General features: G+C 40.5%; 3 protein-coding genes across 3 annotated transcripts in view; 2 read left to right on the top strand and 1 right to left on the bottom strand.

Annotated features, from left to right (window-relative positions):
* Positions 1-2189, bottom strand: part of foxp2 (forkhead box P2) — a 10139-nt gene extending 7950 nt beyond the window's left edge. Inside the window, exons 1-4 of the mRNA XM_015404017.1 lie at positions 2162-2189; positions 845-893; positions 607-721; positions 210-317 (exon numbers count right to left, since the gene is read on the bottom strand). Of these exons, the coding sequence (XP_015259503.1) occupies positions 210-317; positions 607-719 (221 nt within the window). The 5' untranslated portion in view covers positions 720-721; positions 845-893; positions 2162-2189. The remainder of the gene's footprint in view (positions 1-209; positions 318-606; positions 722-844; positions 894-2161) is intronic.
* A 6549-nt stretch (positions 2190-8738) lies between these two features.
* LOC107104094 (protein phosphatase 1 regulatory subunit 3A-like) lies at positions 8739-13841 on the top strand. The gene is made up of 4 exons (XM_015404012.1): positions 8739-9559; positions 9927-9994; positions 10093-10181; positions 11157-13841. Exons 1-4 carry the CDS (start codon positions 8775-8777, stop codon positions 13803-13805), a joined length of 3591 nt encoding a protein of 1196 aa, XP_015259498.1. The 5' UTR covers positions 8739-8774; the 3' UTR covers positions 13806-13841.
* A 4838-nt stretch (positions 13842-18679) lies between these two features.
* LOC107104096 (chromosome unknown open reading frame, human C7orf60) overlaps positions 18680-19333 on the top strand; it is a 6697-nt gene continuing 6043 nt past the window's right edge. Inside the window, exon 1 of the mRNA XM_015404015.1 lies at positions 18680-18913. Coding sequence (XP_015259501.1) covers positions 18751-18913 — 163 coding nt within the window. The 5' untranslated portion in view covers positions 18680-18750. The remainder of the gene's footprint in view (positions 18914-19333) is intronic.

Below are 19333 nucleotides of genomic sequence, written 5' to 3' on the forward strand. Positions count from 1 at the left end.
GGCCCCTGTAGGCCCTTCAGGGCCCTGTTGGTCCCTGTTGGCCCCTGTAGGCCCTTCAGGGCCCTGTTGGTCCCTGTCGGCCCCTGCTAGCCCCTATCTAGAATGGCCCCTGTATAATCCTAATCCTTTTCATTCATCTGGTTTTCTTTTCTCTGCGCTTCCATTCGGCTCTCAGACAAACTTAGTTTGGAGGCGCGATTCAAACTCACGTGAAAAACTGGCGGCCATTTTCACAAACTGATTCACAACCAGGCCAGTTGCACACGCCGTGACTGAAGAGCACGTCTGCTGAAGCCTGATCCTCGTTTGCAGCACAGCTGGATGATCAGGAGGAAAAACAGAAAAAACATTAAAGTCTAAGCGACAAAAGACCAGAAATCCTAAAAGAAAACTTTCTTTGTTTTCTCCCAGACTGAGGTGATGGAAGGAGCCCAACATAAACGGAAAAACATGTACTTTTGATTCAGGACATTTTCTCAGTGATCCACCTCAGTTGGTAGAAAAAAAACAAAGAGGAGAAAATAAATCGGCCCGCAGGGAATTAAAGCAAACATGCTGCTAAAGACACAAAAAGGCAGAATCGTTTCAGCAGAACAAAGATTTTACCGATCAGATCTGAGAGGAGAATCATGCAGCTCCTCGCTGCTCCCTAGTTTCTCCTTCATCTTCGGCCCACTGATGGAAAGAGCAGATTTGATGTCTTCCCATAACTGCTGCATCTCTGCAGGAATCAAACAAATTTATTTCTAATTACTAAAAAAAGTGTAATATCATAAAAAAAAGTTTAAAGTAAAAAAGCCTGAGAGAAAAGAAAAGACTGAAAATGTGCAGAAAAAGGAGGAACCTGAAGATTCAGACGGTTTCTGCTCCTGCAGGAGGTGCTGAGCAGGAAGCTGCAGGAGCAAAACATAGGAGGTCAGAGTTTGCTGCTCCTCCTTCAGAAGGAGGTCAGAGCATTTCTCACAATAAACAGCTCAACATTTATTAATGTTTCATTCTTTTTGTTTAAATGTTTCAGTAATATTTTATAGAAATGAGTAATAATTATATTAGGAGCATCTGATTGGTTAAAGCAGGCAGTAGCTTATTAAATCTCCTGATTTTCATTCAATCTAATTAGCTGCAACAAATAAAAGGTTTAAAATTAAACGTTTTAATAACAATAGATGTTTTAACATGATAAGTTATATTAGATGATATATAAAGAATAGATCTTTTCTGCATAGATTAGAACTGCTGCAGCTTCAGTAAAGCAACTTTATTTTCTTTCTTTCTAATGATTCACATAAATAATCACATCAGCTTTAACCCCAAAAATAAGAGCAAATTATTCATGTTTAGATATTAATAAAATAAACTTTCAATATTTGAGCATAAATAAAACATGAATATCCTATTTGATATATGTCCTTAATTCTAAAATATTAATCAGCAAATTATAATGTTTAATTAACAAATCTTTATAAAAATAAAGAAAACAGTTGTAGAAATGGAGAAATGAGGCTCTGCCACACATTTCTATGCAAAGATGATGATAATATGATTCTCTATATTAAACACATTAAAATTACAAACAAAACAGAAAATCATTATGAATTAACAGCAAAAATGTCATAATTTAGATTATATTTATAGAAAATAGTAATAAGGAACGAGTTTAAGCATTTTTATAAGCAAACCCTCATTTCATCTCATTGTCTTTTCTAATATCTGTTTTCTATGTTGGTTTTCTAACTGATAAAATTCACACGACGATTTACAGCATCGGCAGATTTTCTTTAAACCAACAAGCTTGTTTCTCCTAAAGCAGGAAACTATAAGAAAAAACTAAAATCATGTCATATTAGAACATTTGGAGAAAAATGACAACAAACAATCTTTCAGTTATTTGAATTTTATAGGAAAAAAAAGAATTATACTCTCAAGTAGGAAAGAAAATTGTGGCTATTTTCTCCATTTATCTGTAGTTCTGAGGATTAAGGCTGGACTCTTTACCATTACCCTAATCTTAACTCTGTATGATCCTTAACTGCTTCACTGTTTGGAGACGTAAACAGAACGGAGCCTCAGTCTTCCAGGATTTAGCCGTATATATAAATATAAATACACATAAACAGACGTGTCTACATGCATAACGAGTTGGAGATGATGAAGCCGTTACCTCTTTGACTTTCCTGCTGGACGGCTGATGAAGTCGCTGCTGCTGCTGTTGCTGCTGCTGTTGCTGCTGTTGCTGCTGCTTCTGCTGTTGCTGTTGCTGCTGCTGCTGCTGCTGCTGTTGCTGCTGCTGCTGCTGCTGCTTGTAAAATTCCTTCAGGTTTTGCTAAAAGGTAGAAAGAATTAATTAAATTCTTTCCAGTTTATTTCTAAAGCGCCACATGTCATCTGAAGGCACTTTTTCCCCAGATCATCCAGTCTATTCTATTATATATCTTGTTGGCTCCCGTCCTTTAAAATGTCTTTAATTTCATTTCATTTTAAACACAAAGAGTATATTAATGACCCGATCATTTTATTCAGGTTTGTTTAAGTTTTTTCAAATCATCCCAAAAATAAAAAGACTAAAAATGTGTATTTATCTTTTAGAAAAGCTTTTCCCTGGAGAAGAACCTGCTTAGAGAATTTAGAGAAATTAGAAAAAATCTACAAAATCTTTTTGTTTAGGATTAAAAATGAAAAATCTTTACATATAAATACACATATCTATCTATCTCTCTATAAATATAAAGATTTATTTAAAATGTGCAATAATGTTATTATTTTTATTCTTATATTTTTTTATTATTTTGAATGAACTTAGTAAAAAAATAAGTCATTAGATTATTCGATGACTTTAGTTGTTGCCCTTCTGAAAAAATCTTGTTGCTGTCTTCATATAATTTATTTTATACATTTATTTAAAACAGAATAAAAAGAAAAGCTTCACAAAGATTAAACATTTCTTAGCTCCTTCTGATATTTTTATGTTAAAAATCTCAGTTTGCTAAAATTAAACTTAATTCAGATTTAATTATGAAATCTTTAATCCGGTTCCTGGAGTGAGGGGTTCTCTCTCTTCAGAGGGTTAGGGTTAACCCAGGTAAACCTGCTAACTAGGGTAGTTAGCAGGTTTACCTGGGTTAGCAGGTAGATCTCTGGTGCAGACGTACCTGCTGCAGCAGCAGGACCTGCTGCTTGTGGTGGATCATCGCCTGCAGCTGGTTGGGCGACAGAAGCTGCTGCAGCTGCTGAGGAGCCATCATGGCCAGAAAGACCTTCAAGAAAACAAGAAAACGTCACAATCTGCAGCGAGACGTCAGGAGAATCAACCAGGGAAACTTTGCAACTACACCACCTGGTTGTAAAGGCCTGATTGAACATTGTGATGCTGGACAGCGCTGTTGACCCTGAACGAGATGCGAGACGCATCAAACCTAATTAGTGCCACAATTTCATGCTGGTTGTGGCCCCTGATAGGAGTGTATGGTTGTTAACGCAGGCAAACCCCCTCAGAATAATAACTGATCTGACTCAGGGACAAAGAACCGATGGATTATCTGCCGCCGGGATACGGCTGGATTACAAACAGCATCAACTCAGAAAATGTAATAATAAGCTGAATATAATCAAACATAATGTTCTGGGCCGCCCATCAAATCTGTCTAATTCAACCAGATTAGAAACGTCAATAACTACAGAAATGTACATTTACCATTTTATCTGACAGCTACTGGTGTAATTTATTCCAAGTTTGTTTGCAAGTAATCAATTTAATTCTATTCAGTTTATTTCTATTGCTCCAATTCACATCATGTCATCTCAGGCCACTTTATAGATCCAGATCAACCAGATCATCCAGTCAGATCAAAGGTTCAAAGTTTTCTATCTAAGGAAAACCAGCTGATTGCATCGCATTAATCCCGTTAATCCCATTAATCCCATTAGAGACAGAACCGAGACACTGGATCCAAGTAAGGAGGTGAAATGAAGACTTTCTGAAATCGGAACAATAAGTCAGATTTTTCTTTTAGCTGAGATCTGATTTATGAGAATTTAGATTCTTTGCGTAGCGCCAACTGGGAGACTCATTTCTCAGGAGAGATTTTAGATTTTAACAAAACTTTATTTACACAATTCAAACAATAGAATTAATTATTTATGTAAAACAAAGTCAGTTAAAAATCACTATCAAGGAAAAAAACAATTGTCAGCTAAAAACCATTAAATGAGGAGATTGTTAAATTGTGATTCTCTATCATCTGACACATAAAATGTTGTTAAAACCCCAAAGCTGAATAAAATCTGAATGGAAGTGAAACTCCATCTTTAACCTCCACAGAGCCGCGGCATCAAGGTGCGCTCCTTCCTGCAGCCGGTCTCTGCAGGACAGGTAAACGGCCATTTGCCTTATTTCTCAGGAGAGACATTTGAGAGGAATGAGAAAACCTGTCTGGTCTGGATCTCATTTATATCCAGGAGATGAAAATAAGACATAAAGAAGATCTCATCTTCAACTGAACATGTTTTAGTTTCCTGATCAAGTGGATGATTCATCTCATTCGGCTAAATTGTAAAACTCTAATTTGAGTTCTTCTCATTTAATATAGTCTAAGTTTTTCTCTCTATTTTTTGCAATTTTTAAACACTGATTTTCACCAATGAAAATATTTCTGTGTTTTATCATAAACATTTGAAACCACAGTCCTCAAAAATAGAAGAATATGATTAATAAAAGTGGAAATGACTGTTTATCATCTGCTGGATTCACAGTTTCAGCTCTTTTAGCCTAAAGCTGAGTGATATTTAATTAATTCTGCTGCTTCTTGGATAATTAAGGTTCAAACAGGAGATCTGATCTGTTCTCCATCTGAACTCCTGCCTGAGGTCCACGGCTCCTCGCTTTATCCAGGCTGTGACTGAAGGATACCTGTTTGTTGAAGAGGCTCTGGCAGGTTTGTGCCCTCGATCCGCTGCAGGAGCCTCCATCAGTGACTTTCTCTCCTGCTCCTCCTCCTGTGTGGCTGAGGAGGCTCCTGGCTGGAGTTTGACGGGCTGCTGAGGGACTGAGAGGAGACTCGGGCATCTCAGCACAGGTCCTAAAAAAAGACACACAGTAAATAAGCTGCAGACTGGAAGTCCCAGTGGAATCACGTCGTTGTCCCAAAACCAAAGATGTTTATTTAAGGAACCTGCAGCGTCATTTTAAAAAAGAAACGACAGATTCTAGCAAATCTGCATTAAAAGGATTTAGATTCCAGAAACAGAAAATCTATCTGCAGATAACAGGTAAAAGAAATAAACATCATGAAGTATAAATCTGCTTCTGTTTTACACATTTAAAAATATTAGACTTTTTATTGACAGCTAAATGTTTATATTAATTCCCAAGTGGGAAGATTAATAATGGGGTTTATGGATGCATTCACATCTTTTAGGTAGAAGATGATTGCAGACCTTAGTGATGATGGGTTAGTTTACTAACTGCAGCATGCACAGGACCAAGACTGCTTCTCATTTCCCATGGAGGTTCTTAACACAAACTAGACTTCTGAGCTCTTTTAGACGTATTAAATGAAAAGGACATACCTTAATCAGCCAGACAGAGATGGTGTCTCCCTAAGAAGCAGGTGTGGACTGAGCGAAGGAGGTATCTGATGGAGATGTGAGCCTACCTGAGGGGGGAGGAGTCCCTGCATCAGTCACTGAGTATAACACCCATGATAGAAGCTGATTACTGGGATGTAAAAAGCTGCAAATGAAGCTGCTGATAAAAAAATCTCATGTATTTTGCATAGAGGCCATTTTAATGAGCATATTTCACTCTGATATGAAGAGAGAGAATTAAGAAACAAAGCTGCTCACAGATTTCTTCTTTGTTCCTTCATTTCAATTTATTAACTAATTTAAAGAAATAAATTCCCCTAGTTTGAAAATTCTTGGATCTTCTGGCTTGTTTACAAAAACTAATAGTTTCTAACTTCATTTAGCAAATTTGGCAGCGTTATCTGTTTATAGATCTGTATTAAAATCAAAATAAAGGATGCTGGATCATTCTGTATTAGACACCTTTATCTATTTTGATCTATTTGCACTCATGCCACTAGAGGGAGTAGTGCCAGCAAATAGAAACAAAGACTGAAGGGTTCCTCTTGTTTTAGGGCGCACCTCCTTTTTTACACTTTCTGGAGCATCACTGACATGAAAGTTTGGCTCCTTATACTGTATTGCTATATATTCTTCCGTCTGGTTCCTACATTATGTTTCTTCTCAACTGCTTTTACATCATAACTGAAAATCTAAAATGGCAAAAAGATGAACTTAGAAGCCATAAAGATGGTTTGGTAACCATGTAAACAAAGATGGGTTAAGAGAAATAAGGGAATCTTTTCTGGTCTGATCCACATGCAGGGAAAGTCGGTTTGAACTAATGAGGCTGATTGTAACGGGGAAGGGATGTGGGCGCTCAGGTTCTCTGAGGAACGAGAAGTTGTCAGGGTGATGTGAGAACATGTGCAGGGTTTGATGGAGGAAGTGGAGCAGCTGGGAAAGCTCCCACTTTGGTCGATGAGGTCCTTTCTGTTCAGCATTATTCAGTCCACAATAAGGCAGCTTAATGTCCAATGAAGCCATTATAACAGAATTTAATTTGCCGTATTTTATATGATCTAAAATGAATTCATTTTGTAATCTGTAATTAACGCACCTTGTGTAATTAATGGATCAATGATAACTTTAACTCGCTATATGTTTCATAAAACGGGACAGATGGACGCAGTATTCAAGGGAAGGTTTTGAAACCTTTGATGACAGAAAATGAACAGAAACAAAACGAGTGCAGCTGTAGACATGCACTGGCTGCAGGGGGGGCAGGGCACCACCCAATCACTGACACTCTGGTTTAACAGTTCAGCCGATGGACTGTCAACGAGATGCGGTGCAGAGCCGCTCAAAGCGTCCCTGATTCAGCAGCCCCAGTGAGCAGGCAGGAGACCGATCCAGGTCAGGGAAACAGATCAGAACCGGACAGTTCCCAGATTCAGGAGTCTGCAGCCTGACCAGAGGTTCCGATCCACACAGGAACTCACAGATCCAGGGTTCCAGGAATCCACAGAGTTCAGGCAAGTTCAGAGTTCCAGTGAGTCCAGCTTTGAGCTCAGACAAGCTCAGATATAGATAGGTGAGCTAGTAGTTGAGAGGAATGGAGACAAGGCATGGTACCAGGAGAACGGCAGAACTTTAAACTGGACTCCATTTCGAAGCCAGGATCACAGGATTTAAAACTGACCTCCCCCGCACTCCGAGTGAAAAACCCTGAGGGCTCAACAGAGAAGAGCTGGCACACGATCAGGAGACAAACACCAAATCCTCTCAATCCACTGGCCTCCAAGAGTCAGGACTTGAACCACAAACATAAAGGAATTACAACTCAAACAAACATGAATAACTACACGAAACTGTAACATGAATACAAACGAATAAGGATCTGGACCTGATAGCTGGGCTGAACCGTATATATAGCAGGTGGATACGATGAATGGTAATTAGAGAGCAGGGAGTGAATGGCAGGTGAATGAGGTGAGTAATTAGATCAGCTACTGTGATCAGACGTACTTATTACACAAATAGCTTAAAAGGAATTGCCCATTTTAAGTTTTTGCTTTTTTTGTTCCATTGATTTTCCACAGAAGTCATTCAAAGTTTCACTGTTCTCAGAAAATACACATATTTAACCCGCTTAGATATTTAGGTAATGAACAAATTCCAGCGGATGTTGAAGGAAAGTCTCCTGACTCCTGACTGGTCTAACATTCTTTACGGTAAAACCGTCACAAATGATCCAGAGTGCGGCGGCATGTCTGGTCTTCAATCAGCCTAAAATGTCTCAGGTCACCTCTCTGTAATACGTCTACGTGCCTGTAGAAATCAGCTCCTGCTCTGGCCTGCATTGATCCCCTGGAACCAGTCCACAATGCTCTAACTCCACTGTCTGCACTCCGAGCTGTGATGAGACTGACTATGGCAATCCATCAGACAACTTTAGTAGAAGATTTAACAGAGAAGTCTGTAGTATAGAAGATGAAGAGGGATAGTTCCTGCACAGTTTTGCATTGTTTATGATTACCATAAGAGACGGAGAAAAGCAACGTTAGGAGAAACCTACTGCTGACATCTTTATGACGAGACAATAAGTTGCATCCTGCATCCTGAAGCCTGTCTGTGATGATTTAGATAGAAAACTTTGATTCAATCTGACTGGATGATCTGGTGAACTGTAAAGTGCATTAAGATGACATGATGTGAATTGGCGCTATAGAAATAAACAGAATTGAATTGATTTCAGGCTTATTTGCTGCATTAGGACCGGGGTGATTTCTCAGAAATGAAGTGAACTAAAAACTGCAGAAAACAGCCCAAATGATTGATCCTCTAAATCTGAGAGTATGTGTTCCTCGGAAAAATGGTGAGAAAGGAGATCTACAAGAAAAAAGAAAAGGAATGTTTACATGGCTTTGACCCCCACCCCCCACCCCCCAGAGCTGTTTAACCAGAGTCTGAGAAGCTTTGGTTTTACTAACTGAAGGGAGCTAAAGACCCCCTCAGACTGAAAAAGCAGGGGTTCAACAGATCCATCTACTTAGCTTAGACTACTGTATACATTTCACGTCCCTTCAGGCCTATTTATAGTGTTGGCCCTAGCAACAATGTCATCTGTAACTGGACCCCGTCTGTTAAGTCAGAGCATGTTGAATGTCAGCTGCCAGAAGTCCTGCAGTTGACACTCACTGGGGAGCTTCATGGAGTTTGCAGGACAGCTAAGAGCTTCGGAGGCCTGTAACTATCTAGCAGTCCCAGGCCTCAGCCCTTTGGACCCTGATGAAGATGAAGGAGATTTAATAGTCGGCTTCAGACCCAGATCCTCTCCCATCCCATCCAGAAGGTGCTCAACCTCGGACGAAGACTCGGATCCTGAGCCTCCTTTCTGCGGCTCCCGGAGGGTGTCGTTTGCCGACGCCAAGGGCCTCAGTCTGGTGCAAGTAAAGGAGTTTAATACGTCGGACGTACCAAAACTGCCAGGATATGACTTTGTAGATGGCGAGGGTAAAGATTCAGTGGAATACCACCTCTCACCCTTAACGTTCTCTCTTCCACTTTCACCCAAAGAGGTTTTTGCCAAAGTGTTGAATCAGAAAGTAGAACTGGAAACAGTGGAGTTACTTCCAGGGACCACGATTCTTAAAGGTGTGATCCGTGTCCTCAACATCTCCTACAATAAGTCTGTCTACATCAGAACCTCTTTGGACAGGTGGGCCACCCACTTTGACCTTTTGGCAGAGTATGTCTCCGGCTCTAGTGATGGCGTGACAGACAGCTTCTCGTTTAAGCTCACCTTGGTGCCGCCGTTTGGGGATCAGGGAGTCAGGGTCGACTTTTGTCTGCGGTACGAAACTCCTGTGGGGACATTCTGGTCTAACAATAACAACGCCAACTATGTGCTCTCCTGTCAGCGCAGAATGAAAGAGGGGATAGAGAAACTGCAGAGGGAAAACGCAAACAAGAAAAGTTGCCTGAAGGCTGTCAGGTAAGGGATACTCAGGGATTAAAAGATAAAAGCAGCAGAAGTTCAATTTTTTAACGTGTATCTGGTCAGTTCAGCTGCACACTGTTGAAGCTCAGCAGCTAATTTGTTTGAATCTAAACTGTTGTTTTAGTTTGAGTCATTTGCCAGAAAAAGAGTCACCAATCTCACAATGTCATTTTCTTTAGTTGGGAATGAAATCCTCACCAAATATAACAGAAAGAATAAAAACTTTGACCTCTGATGGAAGAATAGAAACTGCAGAACATCTCAGTCTATCAATTCTCCCATTGTGCTGATTGGTGAATTAGTGAACATGGAGTAGAAGGAGAGCCAAACTGAGTGTGACTGCTCTCTGATTGATCCACAGTCAGAGTGCCTCCACTGTGGAAAACATTTCATCAAAGAAAGCTTCATCACAGGAAAAAATGTCAACAGGTGAATTTTTCTTTTGCTGGGAGAGAAATAAGGAATTTGTCCTAAATGTAAAACCAAATGTTTGAACTGCGCAAAAACAAAATGTCTCCTTTCTCCAGATGAGTCTGCCGGGGCTCCAGAGGTGGGCACTTTGAATATCCCTGAAGGTCAGTCAGCAACATCTAACGCAGAGGAACAGACGCTGCTGGTGAGAGGAATATTTCACTTGGTTAACTTTACTGCAGTTTTGCTCCATCAAATAGTATTTATACCTTTAAACTGAAGAGGTAAGAAGTATTTTTAGGAATGAAAGAAGCACATGAAGAACAGAGAACTTGATTTGGTTGCTGTTTCTGTGGGAATGTCATGTGACACCAGCTTCAGTGCTACAACAGTAACATCATGAATCAGGACACTTTGTACCTGCCTTTCGCACTTTATCACGTTCTCATGTTAGCACGGCTGCTAACTTGTAGTTTAACTCAATTTTTCTGATTTAAGGCTACAGTGCTTTAGCAGCATGAGTTAAAATCAAAGCATGAGGATGTTGGTCCATGTCTGGACTTTGCTTGGCCTGTCTAACACATCTGAATCATGTATTGATCTGAAGCAGGTCTCTTTAATTCCAGTCCTTGAGCTCCAGTGTCCTGCAGCTCTGAGACGTTTCATTCCACATCAGAATTAAACTGTTACCTCAGCATACAGTCCAGTTGTCTGGAGTCCTGCTGACTCAACTATCTGACCCAGGCGTGTTGAACAGAGACACATCTAAAGGTAGCAGGAGACCAGAAACCAAGGACTGGAGCTGAGGAACTATCTGTAGGTCTATATTATTAGGATTCCTTACTGGGCTTCTATTATAAAGGATTCCAGCTGTCAGCCTCCAACCTGACCTGTTTTCCTTTATCATCATGATCCTGTTTGTTCACTAAAGCTTTCTAACAAACCTGCGACTTTCATAGGACAGCTGAATAGTTTTAAAGCTGAAACTGACTGAAACCGATTTTATTTAGAGGTATTAGATTAAGAAGTTATAATATGAATGCAATGTTAGACATTACTTTGTGTTGATCTGTCAAATAAAATCAAACATAAGTATACTAATATTCTGGATTTTTAAGCAGTTTTAACAGGGACTGTTTGTTTAAGAAAGCTTAATGAATCTATCCCTGTTGATGGACAGATGGAAAACAAGCAGAACAGCAGCAGGAGGAGGAAAAGACAAGCTGCACGGATGGCCAGGCTGAGGAGCTACTACGCCCAGAGAGAAGGGGGGGAAGATGATGCTGGGAAAGACAATAAACCCAAAGAAACCCCAAAACAGGAAACTCTAGAAGAAATCCCAGGAGACAATGTTGTCTCACTTCAGCCTTTAAATGAAGGGAAAAATAAGCCAGAAAATGATCAGTTTGTTTATGAAGACCTTGGAGTGAGTAGCATACCTCAGTATAATGACGCCGCATCCAACCAGCAGGTTAAATCTGACTCTGATGTTTTAGCACGAGCTGAGAGCGCGTCAGGCATCTCAACCAAGTCCCTGCCTTCAGCCGGAGAGTCTGCTGCAGCAGAACCACAACATTTCATAGAGTGTTTCACCACCAATCAGGATGGAGACGGGAGTTTGGGAAGAACTAACGGCTCAGGAACAGCAAGCAGTGAAATCCTCATTAACAAAACCGACGGCGTCACATTCGGCATGGTGGTCGCTCCGCTCTACTCTCAAGCATTTGAGAAGGTGTCAGCTGAAAAAACTGTAAGCAGTGGAAACTTCACTCTTCCCTCTAAAACCAGAGAAATCTGTGGGGTTCTTCCAGTTAACACTGGGAGTAGCATGGGTGAAGTACAGGGAAATGTGACTGATAGTCAGGGATCAAATGATTTGGTTATTAAACTGATTAGCCCAACCTCTGAGGATCAAGAGGCAGTTAATAAGATCCTAAAACACACAGAAAATGTTGAGAATCCAACCGAGATGGAGAAGCAGCCTGACCAGAACGCTATTTACTCATCTCTGAATCTGCAATCTGGTTTTGAAGACAAAGTTCCTCCTTGGAGTCTTTATCCTCAGACAGAAGCAGATGAGGAGATTCTGGCTAATAAAGCAACTAAACCAGGAAAATATAAATCACCAGAGCAAAGTCCTCCTGTGGTTTCAGTCAACGAGGATGAAACACCTGCAGAGGATGAACCTAAAGTGGGTCTGAAACCTCAGATTATACTAGAACACAATGACGAAGGAGGGGTTCAACATAAAAACTATGAGAGCACAGAGGTCAAAAACAAAAGTTATAAAACTTACAAGTCTTCCATAGAAGACAAACTTTTACAGAATCTCGATGAATTGAATTGCAACCAAACTGACGGTAGAGGTTTCATGGAGAGTGTTGAGGATCTTTGCGAACCAGAGAAAATGCTTCTTAAATCACAAAATACATGTTTAGAAATTCAAGAGAAAAAGAATATGGAGAACAAAGACATTTCAGGCTCAGAAAACGATGAAAGCAACCCTGATGATATGCATGTGATGTACGAAGCTGCTCAAAGCATCTTAAATGAGGTTAGAAGTAGCAATCACTACCATGCTGAGACATCTGGGAGACTCCATGATCAAGATGTCCAGGAAAAGAAATGTGAAATGGAACCTTCTTTCTCAAACCAAGATGAGAATTTACTTATAGATGAGGGGAAAAACTGGGAAACGATGGTTGAAGAGGAGGAAGTCAGCGTTTTATCAAATGAAGAGGAAGGTGAGCAGATAGATTCAAAGACAGAAGCCAATAAAACCAACGGGAAGGAGATCAAGGAGGGGAGTGCTGTGGCGTTAGAGAGGAAGGTGAAGCAGGGTTATGTCATCATGGCAGACAGAGTAGAAAGTACTGAAGAAGATAAAATGGATGGGCAAGAAGCAGCAGAGCTGCAGGATGAAGCAGAGTTTGATTCAGTCGGAACAGAAAAGGTAAATGTTGAAGATAAAGAAGAAAAGATGGAAATAGAGATGAAGGAAGACATTCTGACACAGTGGAACAAGGAAAATGGAGGACAGAAGATTTCAGATTTTAAACAGATCATTGTTGTAACTGCAGATTCAGAAATAGCAAAGCAAGACAGAGAGGATAAAGTCTGGGCTTTTAAACTCAAGTCAGACTTTACTGGAAATAAGGATGAAGATGGGGCTTCTGCTCTGGTGAGCAGAGCTGCAAATAAGGACATAAGTGAAGGGAAATACGGTTGTGTCCAGATGGACACCAGTCCGTCCCATGAGGCAGGGCTCCAGGATCTCACAGACCAATCAAACGGCATGTTTCACTCTTCCCACAGAGGAACATACGATCCAGTGGAGGAAGCTGACAGCGCTTCAGCAGAGTCAGACTCAGACGAAGAGCTGCAGTTGTACGTACATTGCCTGAGGGCTGCTGGTGCATCGGCGCAGGCCCACAAAGCCAAAGCCAGAGGTGCAGGTTTCACTGCACACAAAAAAACATCAGTAGGCAAAGTGAAAGTACCACCAACTCTCATGCCATCAATCAGCGAAGCTCTGGATGAAGAACAACAACAAAGGTTCCTCCCAGAGACTCACAAAGACATAAAAATAGCTGCTGAGGCAACTTCCAATCCACAGCAGGGAATGAACCAAAACCAATGGAGGTGGAAAGAAGTGTTTTCCTGCAGTAATGTCTCCAAATCATTGCTCTATGCCTCCTTGATGGTGGTGTTTAGTGTGGTGGCATACCATTATGATTTCCTTGCCTGTTTCCTGCTTTACCTGATATCAGTCATTTGGCTGTGTTGTCAAGGGGAGAAGCCACCAATTAAGAATAAGCAAAAAGACTGAAATGCACTGGGGGAAAAAAAAAAACTGTTTCAACTGTTTTTATGGGCATTAAACCTTATTTATGATGCATATGAGAATAATTGTTGTATTTTCCCTATGGGAGGATGTTTAGTCTCTGTTGTGGAGAGAATAAACAAACAGCTGTATGCCTTTATGTTTCTGACTAAATCTAGTGGAACCCCAACGAATCATTGTTATTAATCAGTTAAAAAAGGCCTGTTAAAGTGAAAATAAAAGCAACGCCTGTGCTTATGAAATAAGCTGTTTCTATTTTCATCCTTATGATGTCAAAAAAAGACTTAACTTATGCATATTTCTCATTTAAGAAAAAAGTCTCATCTAAGCTTAAACTGCACAAGCAGGTTTTCTGATCAGGTAAGTTCCAAAGTTCATTTCCATTCTATGCAGTTTATTTCTATAGCTCCAATTCACATCATGTCATCTCAGGTCACTTTATAGATCCAGATCAACCAGATCATCCAGTCAGATTGATTCAAAGTTTTCTATCTAAGGAAAACCAGCTGATTGCATCGACTCATTGACTCTTCAGCAATCCCTCACACTAAGCATGCTTGTAGCGACAGTGGAGAGGAAAAACTCCCTTTGAACAGGAAGAAACCTCCAGCAGAACCAGGCTCAGTGTGAGCGGCCATCTGCTGAGGCCCACTGGGGTTCAAGGAGACAGAAGCAGACATAGAAAAAGAAGCATAGATACAAAAGGCAACTGTCAACCAGCTCCACAGGCGGCCCCGTCCAGGAAACACACAGCCAGGCAGACGAGCTCCGAGCCAGCTCCCATGTCAGAGGATGAAGAGAGCACATCCAGTTAGTCACAGTCAGAGAAACAGGACTACACTGGAAAACAGGCCAAGCTCCAACATCTAGAAACAAAGGTGTTGATGGCAGCAGCACAGCTGATATTTCTCTCCAGGATGGAGTCACAGCCAAACAGGAACAGACCAGATGAAGCTACTATGAGAAAAAGCAGAGAGAGCAGAACGTTAGAGATTGAACTAACAGATTCTGCAGAGTGGGAGAATAGAGATAGAATGAAGCAGAATGATGAAAAAGGGGTCCCTATGTCCTCCAGCAGTCTAAGCCTATAGCAGCAGAACTATAGAGATAGATCAGGATAACCTGAGCCACTCTAACTAGAAGCTTTATCAAAAAGGAAAGTTTTAAGCCTAGCCTAAAAGTAGACAGGGTGTCTGGCTCAGCTTGTTCAACTTGTTGGTCGTTTCACTGGTTTGAACGTTCACTACACAGCTGTACAAAATGCAGAGCCAGAACTCTGGGGGAGTGGCAGCCGAGTGGTTAGGGCCCACTCCCACAGACTGCCACTCTGGGTCCCTGAGTAAGACCCTTAACCCCACACTGCTCCCCTAGTGCCGCACAATGGCAGCCCACTGCTCCCCCAGGGGAGGGGTTAAATGCAGAGAGGGAATTTGGTTGCTCTGTACTGCTGACAGTGGAATGAGAATATAAAGCTGGAAAAAACCTACAGAAGATAAATAAATCTACCTGTAATCTGAATTTAGTTTGAAACACTTGAATTTTGCTGTTCCCCGATGATCATCACCCAATCAGACTAATTAAAAGTTTTCTCTACAAAATATTGATTAAGGAATATACAAAAAGTTATAACGTCAAGGAAAAAACATAAAGCTTCCAAGTTTATTGATAATAACATTGGAGGATTTCAGATGGAAACTGCTCTTGATTAATTATTCATCAGTACATCCATGTGAACAAAGGGCTGCAAATGTTCTGGCTTTCAGGTGTTAACAATAACCCAGAAAGAAAAGACACCAAAAGTGATTCTAGATCCGCTGCCCATCGGTCTGGAAAGACTAAAAGCTCAACAATATGCTTCTCAACTCACAGTGATCTGATCCAATCACAACATTTCATCCCATCCACCTGTTTTCTCCTGTATACTAATGAGATGCATCGTTAGGTGGATAATCTACCTGCCTATCTATGTGGTTTAACTCTAAACGTGAGGGAGGAGCCATAGAAATGGAGTTTAATCCTGCACCTATTCTAATAACTACACTAACAGCTCAGTGAATATCATCCAACTACTGATCTGTTTACGACGGCTCTATAATCTATAATCTATTACTGATTTATGAATATCACTGAACAATCAGTCTAAACAACTCAGCAGGAAAACTTTTTCCACACTCATATATTAATATTTTACATGTACAAAAAACATTTCAGTTAGAGGAATGAGAAAAATACAAAAATTATTGTCAAGTGATAAAAAATGTATATATATATATAATTAAAGGTTAAATCTCAATGAGTTTAACAGAGAGAATCTGGGATTATTAGTCCAGATTGGAGCTGATTCACAGGCAGACCTCAATAAACAGCATAGCAGCCGTCATCATCAGCCTGTCAGGGATATTTCTGACTGCGTACATTTCCAAACACCAAACACTTCTTCCTTTGCTAAAAATGTGTTATAAAGCAAACAGGAATTAAATTTTATATTTTATATTTCCTTCAGGCATCTTTTTTTAATTAAACCCAAACCCTGATTGTTTACACCCTCAGTAAGACAGATATAAAAGGTATCACAGATTAATTTACATGGAAACTTAGAACATCTTTTTAACACAAAATTTAGTTTATATTGAAAAAATATCACAAAGAGTTTAACATCAATAAATGAAACATAAAATTAATGAATTTCTTCTATTTTTATGTTGTTTTTTTTACCTTTTGTTGTAATTTTCGGAGCCTTAGAAAAGTTTTTATCCAACTTTTACTTTTAGCAGTTTTATTTGGAAAGAGATTTTATGTAATGAAGCAAAACAAAGTGTGACGCGGCAAAAAATTATAATTAGGATAAACATTTCTTACAATCTGGAAAATCCATATTTCGATGGACTTTCTTTTACTGCATTTAATGCTGCAGGTCTACCTGCTTTGCTCTACTAGACACTGAAGTTTTTGCCTATTAGACAGTAGAAGTGTAGAAAATCTGTAAAATGATTTGGATTTAGGTGATTTAGTCGTGTCTTTCTGGCTAAGGGACGTGCTAATCTACCGTAGCTGCAGGTTTAGGGAAGCCTTTTCTCCTTTAATGTGTATTTTCTTCCAGATGTGGCCAATGTGTTGAACAGCTGTCTCAAATGTTTGCAGACATTTTAACACCTCAATGGAGACATGTCATAATCCAGCTAGCTTCCAATCCTCCCCCATCATTCCTACAGCATCACTCGGCCCTCTGTGACAATGAAGTCATTTGAGCTGCAGGGACAAAGGCAAGCTGCAGTATGTTACTGCCTCTGCAGAGGGTCATTGGCTGCAACCTTTCCTCTCCTAAGGAACCAAACGCCTCTAGATCCCAGAGGCCAGCAGAAAGGATGCAGTTTCACACAAACTGTTTCAGACTCTTCCCTCTAGCAGGACTATATGGATCATTCAGCCCAAAACTTCAAGCCACAAAAACAGCTTCTTCCCATTTGCTACCAGCCTCATTATCAGGCCCGCCCCCCCAATGTCTATATGTTTACACTCCTTGCCATAAGGCTGTTTTGTTCTGTATTAAGCCTCATTTGGGTCTGTTTTAACACCACCCAGCTTCCATATCCCTGCTGAGGAAGAGTATCCTCCCAGTTGGTCTCCACCAGTGCCATGTTCACGGCCAGTTGAAGTGTCAGGTTTCTCTTATGCATACAATTTTGCAGCAAAAAGAAAATTGGTTTCATCTTACATGTGAGCTGCTAATTTGCTTATTCTGCAGAAATAGGCTTCTTTTGCTTTCTTTAAACAAGTTCTTTCTTCTTACCCTCAACCCTTGTTAAATTATCTGGCTGCAGAATGGTTATCCTGACTTTGTTATTGAAGAAATCCAGTAACTATTGTATAAGTAATGTATCCAGTAAGTTAAGGAGAAAGGTGGTGTCTTGGTAGACCTGCAATCACAGCGGCGGGGGGGTTGACAACTGGGCCAGTGGTCCCGGACCCAGCCAAGGCTGTCAGCTGGCCTGTCTGCAATCCTACTCTACTCTTTTCAATTCTCATGCCTTGAACTTTGTTATTTAAAATTCAAAAACTTGATCTATTATTCCGAATCTATTCCTGTTTTAAACCTGTGTTTAGACTGAACCCTGGCTGATCTTAATGTGGCCGTTTGTCCACTAATCATCTCCTGCAAATATCTGAGGCCTTCACAAAACAGATTGTTTTAATACAGCATTAAAATATAAACATGTCTATTCTATCTGTTTCTTCATTTTAAGAAGGTGACTTTTGGAGACCATTATAATGATGTTTTTACTCTGATTTTATAGAGTAAAGGAGGGATAAATGTCCTACTTTTAGATTTTCAAACATATTTTTTAACTTAGACTCATAATTAAACATTAGTTTGTGTTTCTCACAAAAAAAATCTCAGATAAACAAAAATTGGATCAACAAGGAAATAACAGAATATCAGTGTGAAAACATAAGCTGTCTTACATCCAGTCACACAGTGACTATAAAGATCGTTTGACTCGCTGGAGCTGCTTGTTTGCATCAGAACTGGTCCATTTGAAAAATAAATCAATAAAAACGCACATTTTACTTGGCGCTTTTGATAAGATTACTGAGCTTTATGAAGGAAATGGTCTGCTTAAAGATAACACCAGAAAAGTGTGGAACAATGGGAGAAATTATGTTACTCTATGAATAACTTCTGTTGTTTTGTCGGCCTTGTTCCTTCTCTGTAGAAAAAGCGAGATTTACAGATGCCCTTAAACGCTTCACGACATTCCGTCAGATTCTAGAGCTCTCTGATTGGACAACACGCTGCCATTACTGGAGCATGTGGGACGGATCAACCAATCGGCTCTTCCGTTGCTGGCTGCCGCCCTTCGCCGGGTCAGATGGCCGTCTGGTGGAGGGGGAAGGCGTCTCTCTGAGGCAGCACCGGAGGATCCGAACCATGAACCCCAGGGTGGAGGCCGGGGAGACGGAGAGGCTCCAGGAGAGGCTCCGTGGGGCCATTTCGGAGGAAGTACCCTGCAAGCAGGTGCAGGAGAAACTGTCTGGCTTAGTTAAAAACGTTCACAGGAAACTGCGCAGAAAATACAGAGAGGGTAAGAGCAGTCTGGAACTGATTAATTAGAATTACATTTATTTTAATTTCCATGTTCTGTAGTTTAGCCAGCAAGCATGTTTTCAGGTCGATGTCGCTGTTAGCTTTGTAGCTAGTTAGCTTGATAGCCGACACTCAGTGATTGGTCTAACAGCCCACAGAGCTGTTAGCTTTGTAGCTAGTTAGCTTGTTAGCCGACACTCAGTGATGATTGGTCCAACAGCCCACAGAGCTGTTAGCTTTGTAGCTAGTTAGCTTGTTAGCAGACACGCAGTGATGATTGGTCTAACAGCCCACAGAGCTGTTAGCTTTGTAGCTAGTTAGCTTGTTAGCCGACACTCAGTGATGATTGGTCCAACAGCCCACAGAGCTGTTCATGGTAGCTAGTTAGCTTGTTAGCCGACACTCAGTGATGATTGGTCCAACAGCC

Source organism: Cyprinodon variegatus, unplaced genomic scaffold, assembly GCF_000732505.1.
Source record: "Cyprinodon variegatus isolate N-32 unplaced genomic scaffold, C_variegatus-1.0 Scaffold1613, whole genome shotgun sequence".
NCBI lineage: Eukaryota > Metazoa > Chordata > Actinopteri > Cyprinodontiformes > Cyprinodontidae > Cyprinodon > Cyprinodon variegatus.

What these genes read in the sequence shown, in the direction of transcription:
- LOC107104094 (XM_015404012.1), top strand. Translation starts at nt 8,775, where the DNA reads ATGGAGTTTGCAGGACAGCTAAGAGCTTCGGAGGCCTGTAACTATCTA. An exon ending in AGTTGCCTGAAGGCTGTCAG is followed by an intron (nt 9,560 to 9,926) that starts GTAAGGGATACT and finishes ATTGATCCACAG; the next exon opens with TCAGAGTGCCTCCACTGTGG. An exon ending in ACAGGAAAAAATGTCAACAG is followed by an intron (nt 9,995 to 10,092) that starts GTGAATTTTTCT and finishes TCCTTTCTCCAG; the next exon opens with ATGAGTCTGCCGGGGCTCCA.